The 12,891-nt window shown below is 37.1% G+C and overlaps 1 protein-coding gene across 41 annotated transcripts in view; it reads left to right on the top strand.

Moving 5' to 3' along the window:
- The window catches only part of CCDC15 (coiled-coil domain containing 15), a 78,919-nt gene extending 66,633 nt beyond the window's left edge, over window positions 1-12,286 (top strand). For 24 of the 41 annotated variants that reach the window (XM_084976532.1, XM_084976536.1, XM_084976525.1 and 21 more), the window contains 3 exons: window positions 7,018-7,191; window positions 7,920-8,068; window positions 9,377-12,286. In XM_084976532.1, coding sequence (XP_084832658.1) covers window positions 7,018-7,191; window positions 7,920-8,068; window positions 9,377-9,498 — 445 coding nt within the window. In that variant the 3' untranslated portion in view covers window positions 9,499-12,286. Of the gene's footprint in view, window positions 1-559; window positions 2,252-7,017; window positions 7,192-7,919; window positions 8,069-9,376 lie in introns of those variants that run through there. The other 17 variants (XM_021063083.2, XM_084976542.1, XM_084976544.1 and 14 more) reach the window with 2 other exon arrangements.
- The last annotated feature ends 605 nt before the right edge of the window (window positions 12,287-12,891 follow it).

The following is a 12,891-nucleotide window of genomic DNA, read 5'->3' on the forward strand; positions in this document are numbered from 1 at the left end:
GTGGTAACCAGAATCAAGGATACCATACACACACAGAAAGAAAATTATAAAGTTCATTTCTTGTCAGCAGCATGTAGTTGGGTCATGATTTTTGTCAAGTCTGACAGTTTCTTCCTTTTAATTGAGGTATTTAGACCATTTACTTACTTTTTTTTCTTTTTACAACCACACTTGCAGGATATGGAAATTCCTGGGCCAGGGTCAAATCAGAGCTGTAGCTGGGGCCTACGCCATAGCCGTGGCAACAGTGGATCCTTAACCCACTGAGCCAGGCTAGGACTTGAACTAAATCCTCACAGAGAAAATGTCAGGTCCTTAAACCACTGAGCCACAATGGGAACTGCATAGACTGTTTACTTTTAATGTGGTTATTGGTAGAGTTTGATCTAAGTATATTATCTTGCTATTTGTCCCATCTGTTCTTTCTTCACCTTTTTCTCTTTTTATGCCTTCTTTTGTGTTTTTATAATCCTGTGATATATTTTGATTTTATAATAGTTGTGATGTTTTTATTTTATTGGTTCTAGGATTTATAGTGTACATCTCTAACTTTTCACAGTTTACCTTCAGATGATATTGTACTTCTTCAAATTTAATATTCAAATCTTATTATAAGAATCATACACTGCGGTGATGCTGAAAAAATGAGTGAGCAAAAACTTCCCAGGTGGGACGGCACTTGACCTAGTGAGCAACCTTGCTCCTTCCCAGGAATGATGGTTCAGGATTTTTACCTCTCTTCCTAAGGCCCTAGGATGCCCATATCCCTGAGATATGGACTGACCACATGTGCCAATGCTATTTGTGAAATGTATGATGTTTCTAAATAACTAAATGGATTTTGGGCGTTTTTGACTTACATTTTAAACCAGATCCTAGAGCCAGCTGATACTCTAAAACTCTGGAGGATGGAATCAATAAATGTATCAATACAATACATTGAATCAATAAGTGTATCAATACACAGAATAAGCGTATCAGCACTGTATACAATAGCCAAGACATGGAAGCAACCTAAATGTCCATCGACAGAGGAGTGGATAAAGATGTGGTACATATACACAATGGAGGATTACTCAGTCATTAAAAGGAAAGAAATAACGGCATTCACAGCAACATGGATGGACCTAGAAATTATCATGCTGAGTGACTCATTGTCAGTCAGACAATGAGACACCAACATCAAATGCCATCACTTACATGTGGAATCTAAAAAAAGGACACAATAAACTTCTTTGCAGAACAGATACTGACTCACAGACTTTGAAAAACTTACAGTTTCCAAATGAGACAGGTTGTGGGGTGGGGGGATGCTCTGAGGGTTTGGGATGGAAATGCTGTAAATTTTGGTTGTGATAATTGTTGGACACCTATAAATGTAATAAAATTCATTAAATAATTAAAACAACAAAACAACAACAACAAAATAAGTGTATCAATTAATGGAGCCTCCCTTACATCATATGCTAGATAATGGAAGATGGCAAATATCTGACATCTACTCTCCCCTGCTTTTTTTTTCTTTTCTTTTCTTTTTTTTTTTTTTTCTTTTTAGGGCCGTACCCACGGCATATGGAGGTTCTCAGGCTAGGGGTCTAATCAGAGCTACAGCTGCTGGCCTACACCACAGCCACAGCAACATGGGATCCAAGCCACATCTGCAGCCTACACCACAGCTCTCACAGCAACGCCAGATCCTTAACCCACTGAGCGAGGCCAGGGATCGAACCCACAACCTCATGGTTCCTAGTCGGGTTTGTTAACCACTGAGCCACGACGGGAACTCTGATACTGCATTTTTTATGCCTTGAAGGTATATGGTAACCCTGTGTCGAGCAAGTCTATTGGTGCTGTTTTTCCAATAGCATTCATTTTTAATTGCAGTATGTACATTGTGTTATTATGTACTTAAAAGACTATGGTGTAGTGTAAACAGAACTTTTATATGCACTGGGAAACCAAAAAATTCATGCAACTTGTTTTACTGTGATATTCCCTTTATTGCAGTGGTCTGGAACTGAACCTGCCATATCTCTAGGTTATGCTTATACTGAGGATGGATTCTTTCAGTTTTTGTGTGCCTAAAAACAACTATATTTCATTTTTTCCCCTTCATTTGTTCTTTATATATGTGACATATACTTTTTTGTGTGTGTGGTTAAAAAACACAAGGTAAAATTTACCATTGTAACCATTTTTAAGTGTACAGATCAGTAGTGTTAATAAATGAATAAACATATTCACATTGTTATGAATATGGCTTGAGGTGATATCTCACTGAGATTTTGGTTTGCATTTTCCTCATGATTAGTGATGTTAAGCATCTTTTCATATATTTGTTGATTATTTATAGATCATCTTTGGATAAAAGTCTATTCAATCCCTTACCCATTTTTAATTGGATTAATTGCTTTTTTGTGTTCCTTTTAATTTGGTTTTTTCCCCTGTGGTTTATTTTGGATAATTTCAATTAGTATGCTTTTGGATTTAGTTCTGCAACATTTAGTCTGCTGGTGATCCCACCCAGTGTATTTTTTTAAATAAAGAACTTATTTTTATCGGGCAGTTTAGTTTCACAGCAAAATTGAGAGGATGGTAGAGCTATTTCCCATGTGTACTCCCTGCCCCCTGACATTCAGAGCCTCCTCCATCATCAACATCCCCCACCAGTGTGGTACGTTTGTGAACAAGTAAACCTACACAGACACATCATTATCACCCAAAATCTCACTCGGTATGATACGTTTATGGGTTTGGGCAAATGTATAATGACATGTATCCATCATTATAGTGTCATACAGAATAATTTTACTACTCAAAAAGTCCTTTATCCTCTGCCTATTCGTCCTTTCCCTCCCTCCATTCCCAGCCTCTAGTAACCACTGATCTTTCACTGTCTCCATTGTTTTGCTATTTCCAGAATGTCATATGGATGGAATCATACACTATGTAGTCTTTTGGGATTGGCTTCTTTCACTTGGTAATATACATTTAAGTTCCATATCTCCTCATGGTTTGATAGGTCATTTCTTTTTAGTTCTGAATAATATTTCATTGTTTGGATATACACAGCTGCTTATTTATCCATTCATTCATCTACTGAAGGACATCATGGTTTCTTCCAAGATTTAGCAGTTATAAACAAAGCTGTTTTAGTTTTTGTTTCGTTTTTGTCTTTTTGCCTTTTCTTGAGCTGCTCCTGCGGCATATGGAGATTCCCAGGCTAGGGGTCGAATCGGAGCTGTAGCCGCCGGCCTACACCAGAGCCACAGCAACACGGGATCCGAGCCGCGTCTGCGACCTGCACCACAGCTCACGGCAACGCCGGATCCTTAACCCCCTGAGCAAGGCCAGGGACCGAACCCGCAACCTCATGGTTCCTAGTCGGATTCATTAACCACTGAGCCATGACGGGAACTCCAAAGCTGTTTTAAATGTTTTGTGTGGACATAAGTTTTCAACTCCTTTGGGTAAATACCAAGGAGTGCGATTGCTGAATCATATGGTATTAAGTTTTGTCAAATACTTTCTCTGTATCTATTTATAGGATCTTTTGATTTTTCTTATTTAGCTTGTTAATGTGATCTATTACATTAATTGATTTTCCATGTTGAATCAACCTTGCATTCTTGGCATAAATTCTACTTGGTTGTGGTATGAAATATATATACATTGTTGGATTTGATTTGCTAATATTTTTGCCTCTATGTTCATGAGAAATATGGTCTGTAGTCTTGTAATATCTCTCTGGTGTTGGTTTTGGAGTAATGCTGACCTCATAGGATGAGTTAAGAAGTGTTCTTTCTGTTTCTGTCCACTGAAAGAGATTAAAGAGAATTGGCATAATTTGTTCCTTAATTTTTTGTCTACCCATCTGGGCCTACTACTTTCTTTTTTGGAAGTTTACTAATTATTAATTCCACTTCTTAAAATATGGGCTTATTCTCCGGTGCATTTTTCTCTCAGAAATTGTAGTTTTCATCTTGAGAAGTCGATTTCAGTCTATTTTTATGTCTAAACTTTTTGAACATATAAGATATAGTCGTACTATTTTTTTTTCTGGCACCTGTGGCATGTGCAAGTTCCTGGGCCAGGGAATGAACTCATGCCACAGTTGCAGCCTATTCCACAGCTGCAGCAACACTGGATCCTTAACTCACTGTACCACATGGGAACTTCCTCGTACTATCTGTTTTAATGTCCTTCTGTGCTAATTCTAATAACTGCACATTCTAGTTGATTTTGATTAATTTATTAGTCTCTTCATTATGAACTGTATTTTACTGCCTCTTTTGCATTCCTGGTAATCTTTGACTTGATGTCCAACATTGTGCATTTACCCCTGGGTGACGGGATATCTTCATACTCTCATATAAATTTTCCTGAGCTTTGTTTTGGGATGCAAAACAAAGTTACTTTAGAGCTTTGCCTTTATAATGCTGGGTGTGTCTGGAGCAGTGCTTAGTCTAGGACTAATCATTATTCCCCACTAGTAAGGTAAAATCTTCAGAAAACTCTACCCAATGTTCTGTGCATTATGAATTTTTCCAAGTCTTGACTGGTGAGAACAGGCTCTATTCCTGCTCTGTGTGAGGGCAGTACCCTGTTCCGTATTCTCTTTTGGATGGTTCTGTTCCTAGCCTCAGGTCATTTCCTCACATATGAGCACAGTGTCCTACTGTGTATTGGGAGACTGTCTGTAGATTTCTGGAGTGCTTTCTTTGAGCAGCTCTCTCCCCTTGGTATTCTTAGGAACTCTAATTGCTTCTGTGTCCTTGGACTTTGGCTTTCATCTCCTGAACTCTGGGAGCCTACCAGAGTTGTTTTCTGTGCCATATGCTGCTGCCTGGAAACTTTTGTGGTTAAGTTGGGCACTTGGAGGGCTCACTTCATTTGTTTTCATTTGTCTTTGATCTGTCAAGGATCACTGTATTTTGTGGCCTGATATCCAGTGTCTTGAAAACCATTGTTTTTTGTATTTGGTCTGGTTGGTTTCTGGGTTGATTTGTTTATGTATTCATTTGGTTGTTTAAAGTGGGAGGGCAAATTCAGTCCCTGTTACTCATTTTAGCCTAAAGTAGAAGTCCTGTCTACTTGTAGTTTTAACCTGAGAAAGCTCTTATATTAGAATTCTTACAGAAAAACTTTTAATAGTAACCATTGGCCATTTCCATTTGGGAGGCTATATGTACACATGAGCTATAGGACAAACTAAAATCAGCCAGCTGGGATTTTTGAGGCTTTTCTAGGGGAGTTAAACTTGATTTCCTGACTCCCCTATTTCTGATTTTCTGATTTCTATTTCTTTTTTTAATAATTTTTTATTATTCAAATGAATTTATCATGTCTGTAGTTGTATAATGATCATAACAATCTGATTTCACAGGATTTTCATCCCACAGCCCAAGCATATCCCCCCACCCCCCAAACTGTCTCCTCTGGAGACCGTAAGTTTTTCAATGTCTGTGAGTCAGCATCTGTTCTGCAAAGAAGTTCATTCTGTCCTTTTTTCAGATTCCACATGTCAGTGAAAGCATTTGATGTTGGTGTCTCATTGTATGGCTGACTTCACTTAGCATGATAGTTTCTAGGTCCATCCATGTTGCAAAAAATGCTGGTATTTCGTTCTTTCTAATGGCTGAGTAATATTCCATTGTGTATATGTACCACATCTTCTTGATCCACTCCTCTGTTGATGGACATTTAGGTTGTTCCCATGTTTTGGCTATTGTAAATAGTGCTGCAATGAACATCAGAGTACATGTCTTTGCGAGTCATGGTTTTCTCTGGGTAGATGCCCAGGATTGGGATTGCTGGATCAAATGGTAGTTCTATGTTTAGTTTTCTGAGAAATCTCCATACTGCTTTCCACAGTGGTTGCACCAATTTACAATCCCACCAACAGTGTACTAGTGTTCCTTTTTCTCCACACCCTCACCAGCATTTATTGTTTGTACACTTTTGGATGATAGCCATTCTGGCTGGTGTAAGGTGGTACCTCAGAGGTTTTGATTTGCATCTCTCTAATAATGAGTGATGTTGAACATCTTTTCATGTGTTTCTCGGCCATCTGTATGTCTTCTTTGGAGAACTGTCTGTTTAGATCTTCTGCCCATTTTTTGATGGGGTTGTTTGTTTTTTGGGTATGGAGCTGCAGAAGTTGTTTATCAATTTTGGAGATTAATCCCTTGTCAGTCGATTCACTTGCAAAAGTTTTCTCCCATTCTGTGGGTTGTCTTTTTATGTTGTTTAGGGTTTCCTTTGCTGTGCAGAAACTCTGAAGTTTGATTAGGTCCCATTTGTTTATTTTTTGTTTTTGTTGTCAATTCTCTGATAGGTGGATCTGAGAAGATGTTGCTGTCGTTTATGTCAGAGAGTGTTTGGCCTATGTTTTCCTCTAGGAGTTTGATAGTGTCTGGTCTTATATCTAGGTCTTTAATCCATTTTGAGTTTATTTTTGTGTATGGTGTTAGGGAGTGTTCTAATTTCATTCTTTCCCATGTGGCTGTCCAGTTTTCCCAGCACCACTTCTTGAACAAGCTGTCCTTTCTCCATTGTATATTCTTGCCTCCTTTGTCATAGATGAGTTGGCTGTAGGTGCGTGGGTTGAATTCTGGACTTTCTATCCTGTTCCACTGATCTGTATTTCTGTCTTTGTGCCAGTACCATGCGGTTTTGATGATTGTTGCTTTGTAGTATAGTCTGAAGTCCGGGAGCCTGATTCCTCCAGCTCCATTTTTCTTTTTCAGGATGTCTTTGGTTATTCTGGGTCTTTTGTGCTTCCAAGCAAACTTTAAAATATTTTGTTCAAGTTCTGTGAAAAATGTCCTTGGTGATTTGATAGGGATAGCATTGAATCTGTAGATTGCCTTAGGTAGTATAGGCAGTTTGATAATATTAACTCTTCCAATCCACCGGCATGGTATATCTTTCCATCTGTTTGTTTCCATCGAAATCCATCTGATTTCGATTTCTGATTTTATGAAATTCCTAACCATGTTATGATTTTATTCTCAGAATTAAGAAAAAGAAAGAGCAGCAACGTTATGCTGAAGAGCAGAGGATATTAAGAATGAATTTTCATGAAGAGCCGTATTCAGGGGAGAAGATGAGTGAGATATTAGCCCAGCTACAACTTGAAGAAATAAAAGGAGCCAAAGAAAAACAACAGAAAGAAAAGGAATACCAAAGGTAATTTGAACAGTTCTTTTTTTTTTTTTCCTTTGCTTTCTAGGGCTGCACCCGAGGCATATGGAAGTTCCCAGGCTAAGGGTTGAATCAGAGCTACAATCACCTGCCTACACCACAGCCACAGCAACACCAGATCCAAGCCACTTCTTCGACCTACACCACAGCTCACGGTAACAGCAGATCCTTGACCCACTGAATGAGGCTGGGGATTGAACTTGCATCCTCATGGATACTAGTCGGGTTTGTTTCCACTGAGCCACAATGGGAACTCCCAGTTGGAACAGTTATGCATGAAATTCTGGCTCTAGAGGAGACTTAGGAAGTCAGTGTTCTCATTTTCCTTAAAAATAAAAGTTTGCTGGGAGTTCGCTGGTGGCCTAACAGCTAAAGGATCTAGTGTTGTCACTGCTGTGGCTCAGGTCACTGCTTGGGTTTGATCCCTGACCCAGGAACATCTGCATGCCATGGGTGTGGCAAAAAAAAAAAAAAAAAAAGTGATTGTCTTCTCATACCTTTGGAGTTCATCAAAACTTTATCAGATTTCTTGATTGCCCAATACCTATTGGGAATAGCACTACATTTTTCTTAGTGCTGCTTTCCAGTACAAAGAGGAAGAGTTGAGGCACAGATATGAAATAGTTTTAATAGTTAAAGCTGGTAATAAAGTAAGGACTCATGTTCATTCTCTTCCTAGTGGTTCACTTTGCCTACATACTGTATTTTTATAGATATGTAGAAGCTTTAAGAGCCCAGATTCAGGAGAAAATGCAGCTGTATAATATTACTTTACCTCCACTGTGCTGCTGTGGTCCTGATTTTTGGGATGCTCATCCTGATACCTGTGCCAACAATTGTATTTTCTATAAAAACCACAGAGGTAAGTCTCCTTAAGGAATGATTACGGTTTGGTGGCAATTAAAAGACAACAACAATAAAAGTAGTGATTGTAGTAATTTAGCATATATTGATGAAGCACTTAATATACATCAGAGACTATTATACCTCCTTTACAGAAAAGCTCTGAAGCAATAAAAATAATTATTGTGAGTTATATTTCTCCTTGAGATCTATTATCTTCTTGTCTCCATTTATGTTGGGGAAATATTTCTAGCTCATTTCATAGTTGGGAGACTAGAGTTTCAGGTTATCCTGTAAATGAACAATATTAGAGCTTGCTTTTTATGGCCATCTAAGTTAGGCCTCTGTCCAGGTGAATTCCTTGTTATCCAAATACTTATAGACTTATTATTTACATCCACACATATGCATTATTTTTATATATATCCACATTAGACTGCCCAGTTCTGCTAGGAGTCACTGAGGAAAATCAGGACCAATATAAACTCTATTAGGGGTCCTAGCTAAAGAAAATGGAGTCCTTCTTATTGTCACTAATATTTCTGTTTCCTGTCTGTCCTTAAATATGTTTATTTGCATGGTGTAGAGATTATATAGGCTTTGTGTACACTCCAAAAATACTGCCAGTATATGTATTCCTAGTGCCCTATCTGTGTGATAAGAGCTGCTTATCAGTCCTGTTCATTACAGTAAAAAATACATGGCGTATTTAGCATATTTTCTCTCTGGCTTCAGGCAACACTCCAGCCTTATCGAACTTGCTATTTTCCAGTACCTACCACATTTTTTAAAACCTTTGGCACCCCACATACTCATTTCTTTACCTAGAATACCTTCTTTACTTTTATTAATTCTTCAAGACCATCTTAAATGTTACCACGCCTAGAAATCGTTTCCATCCTCTCCTAGTTTTTCTTTTATTCTGAACTTCATTTTTAGATGATGTTTTGTATGCTTCTGATTTAGAAATATTACGCTACAGTTTAATTTTTGTGTCCATTCGCTCTGTTAATGCAGAGCCGTCATATGACTCAGCAAACACCCTCCTGGGTATGTACCCAAGAGAAATGAAAACAGATATTCACTGAAAAAAATGTAAACAATTGCTCATAGCAGCATTTTTCATAATAGTTAATTAGTAGAAACAGCCCAAATGTACATAAACTGATGACAGAGTACTTGCATGTGCTAAGTACTCAATAGTTATTCAATGGATTGTTAAAGTTAATACCCATGAGACTGAGGAGAGAAGTGGTACAAGTACAGGTAGGGAAAATGGTTTAGAATCTGACTTCATTCATCACTGTGCAAACTTTTTTTTTTACAGCATACACCCGGGCACTACATTCAGTCATCAATTCCTGTGATCTCCCTGAGGGGAACTCAACTCTTCGAGTTGCCATTCGTAATTTTGCTTCTGCATGCAGACGGACTTTGAAAAATCTGTAATAAGAATCTGAAATCAACTGTTACTATCCTAACCTTCATTTAAAATCAACCCTGAGAGATTATTTCAGAAAAGCTGTTAAAGTTTTTAAGGTGTGTAATCTGGAAAGAAAGACTGTCCCACATAACAGCTCTCTCTATAATTAGATCGTAACCATTGTTTCCCTCTGTGCTTGGGACCAAGATTGACCGTTGGCTTACAGACTTGTCTCTTTGCTATAAACCATATGGAGCATATTGTTTGAAAAATGATCAGCCAGGAGTTCCCACTGTGGTACTACTGACATTGTCTCTGAGACAACACAGATTTGATCCCTGGCCCAGCACAGTGCTTTAAGGATCTGGTGTGGCCACAACTGCAGCATAGGTCACAGCTGTGGCTTGGATTTGATCCCTGGTCAGGGAACTTCCATGTGCTGTGGGTGTGGTGGAAAAAGAGAAAAATAAGTAAAAATGATTGGTCAGAATGGAAAGATTTCTTTCACTTTGCTCTGATTGGAAGAGGTTATAGAAATCTTCGAGATTATCACATTTATTGTCTTTCTATAACTGTATCTTTCAAATTGAAAATATTTGGATAAAGCAGAAAAGATGATAAAACGAATTTCTGAGCATTAGTGGCCATCTATATTGCTGTAAACTTTTCTAGTTGTATATAACAATAATAGATGAGAACAATCCTAATTTGATGCATTTTTTCTCAAAATTTTTTCTCTTATTTTTTAATTTATTTCTGCCTATTCAGGAGCAATGGACATAGGACTTTTAAATGTCTAATTTTTAGTGCCTCCCCCAAAGCGAAATAAACTCTGTCTTTGGGGCATCTTTTATGTGAAATAATTGTGAGTGACATTTCAGAAAGTGAATGTGAAGTCAAAGTGAGTAAAATCCCAACTTACTTCCCTGTCTTTTAAAAATCTAGTGAATGCCAAATCTACAGAGCAGATGAAATAAAAATTACTATAGTTCATATAAATTTGTTATTTCTTCACACATTATATCATGATATATGAAAAGGTTTAATATTGAATTAAAGATAGGTACTGACATTTTCGTTTGAAGAAGCACTTAAGTTATGTCTCAAAAAACACCTAAGCATCTAGCCAGGTCATTCAAAATAAGAGTCAAAGTTACCTGTGTGACGAGATTGACTGGTTATTTAACTAGATTAATTATCCAGTTCAGTCAAAATCCTTATGTAACTATATCCTTGATTTAGCCTTTCAGAGTTGTGTTTTTAATAGCTTCATTGGGATATAATTCATATACCATTTGGTTCACCCATTTGAAATGTACAATTCAGTGGCTTTTGGTACATTCTTGGGCTGTACAACCATCACTACTATCAAATTTTGGAACACTTTTGTCACTCTAAAGAGATGCCCCTACGATCCAGCAATCCCACTTGTGGGTATATACCCCAAATAATTGAAAGCATGATTTTCAGCAGATATCTACACACCATGTTCATAGGTGGCATTATTCACAATACCCAAGAGGTGGGAGCAACGTAAGTATTCATCAAGAGATGATTGGATATACAGTGGAATATTATCCAGCCCTAAAAAGGAAAGAAATCCTGTCATGTGCTACAACATGGATAAGCCTTGAGGACATTATGTTAAGTAAGCTAGTAACAAAAAGGCAGATACTGTTTGATTCCTCTCACATGAGGAAACTAGAATAGTCAAATTCATGGAGATAGAAAATAGAATGTTGGTTGCCAGGGTCTGGGAGGGGAGAGAAATGGGAAGCTGTTTAATGAGTAGACTTTCAGTTTTACAAGATAACAAGTTTCAGAGGTCTGTTTCACAACAATGTGAATATAGTTAACACTACTAAAAAATATACTTAGAAATGGTTACAATGGTAAATTTTAGATTACGTGGGGTTTTTTTAAACCACAATTAAAATTTTTGTAATATAGAAAAGAAAAATTCCATACCCATTAGCATTTGTCTCCAATTCCCTTGGCAATCACCAATCTACTTTCTGTCTCTATCCATTTGCCTATTTTGGACTTTTCACATAAGTTGGAAAATATATGATCTTTTGTGACTAGAATCTTTCATTTAGTATAATGGTTTTAAGATTTATCCATATTATAGTGTGTACCAATACTTCATTGCTTTTTATTGCTGAATAATATTCCACCCTATGGATATATCACATTTTATTTACCTGTCATCAGTTTATGTACATTTGGGCTGTTTCTACTAATTAACTATTATGAAAAATGCTGCTATGAGCAATTGTTTACATTTTTTTCAGTGAATATCTGTTTTCTTTTCTCTTGGGTACATACCCAGGAGGGTGTTTGCTGAGTCATATGATGGCTCTGCATTAAACATTTTGAGGAACTAAAAACTGTTTTCCAAAGTGGCTACATGATTTTACATTCCCACCAACTGTGTATAAGGGTTCAGATTCTTCACATCCTCCAATTTTTGTGATTATCTGTTTCTTTAATTATAGTCAGCCTACTGGCTATGAAGTGGTATCTCATTTTGGTTTTAATTTGCATTTTCCTGATGGCTGATGATTCTGAGCATCTTTTCATGTGGTTATTAGCCACCTGTATAACTTCTTTGGATAACTGTCTTTTCAGATCCTTTGCCATTTTGTAATTAGATTATCTTTTGATTATTGAGCTGTGAGTGTTGTTAATATATTCTATGTAAGATTTCCTATCAGACATATGTTTTGCAAATATTTCCTGTCATTTTGGGGATTGTGTTTTCACTTTCTTGATGGTTTCCTTTACAGTACAAAAGATTTTAATTTTGAGGAAGCCCGTTTCATCTACTTTTTTTGTTGTTGCTTTAACCATTACCGAGTCCAAGGTCACATATTTATTCCTGTGTGTTCTTCTAAGAGTTTTATAGTTGTAGCTCTTACAATGAGGTCTATCATCTATTTTGAGTTAATTTTGGTGTATAGGGTTTTAGAGAGGGCTCCGATTTCATTCTTTAGCATGAGGATATCTAGTGTTCCAGCACCATTTGTTCAAAAAACTATTTTTTCCCATTGAATTGATATGACACTGTTGGCAAAATTCAAGGGACCATTAATGTAATGTAATGTTTATTTCTGAACTCCCAGTTCTATTCCATTAAGCTATATGTTTATCCTTAAGCCAATACCATCTCTCTTGATTACTGTAGCTTTGTAGTAAGTTAAAAGTTGAGAAACATGAGTCTTCCAACTTTGTTCTTTTTCAAGATTGTTTTGCTATACTGAGTTCCTTGCATTTTTCATAGAAATTTTAAGATCAACTCCTTGCAAAAAAGCCAGCTGAGATTTTTGATAAGGATCATATTGAATCTGTAGATCAGTTTGGGATCTATTACCATGTGATCCATGAACATGGGATGTCTTTCTTTTCAATTAAGTCTT

The sequence above is a fragment of the Sus scrofa genome, chromosome 9, assembly GCF_054392235.1.
Source record: "Sus scrofa isolate SSC_HxYL_T2T_F1_AM1 chromosome 9, Sscrofa_HxYL_maternal_Yorkshire_Landrace_v2.0, whole genome shotgun sequence".
Classification (NCBI taxonomy): Eukaryota; Metazoa; Chordata; class Mammalia; order Artiodactyla; family Suidae; genus Sus; species Sus scrofa.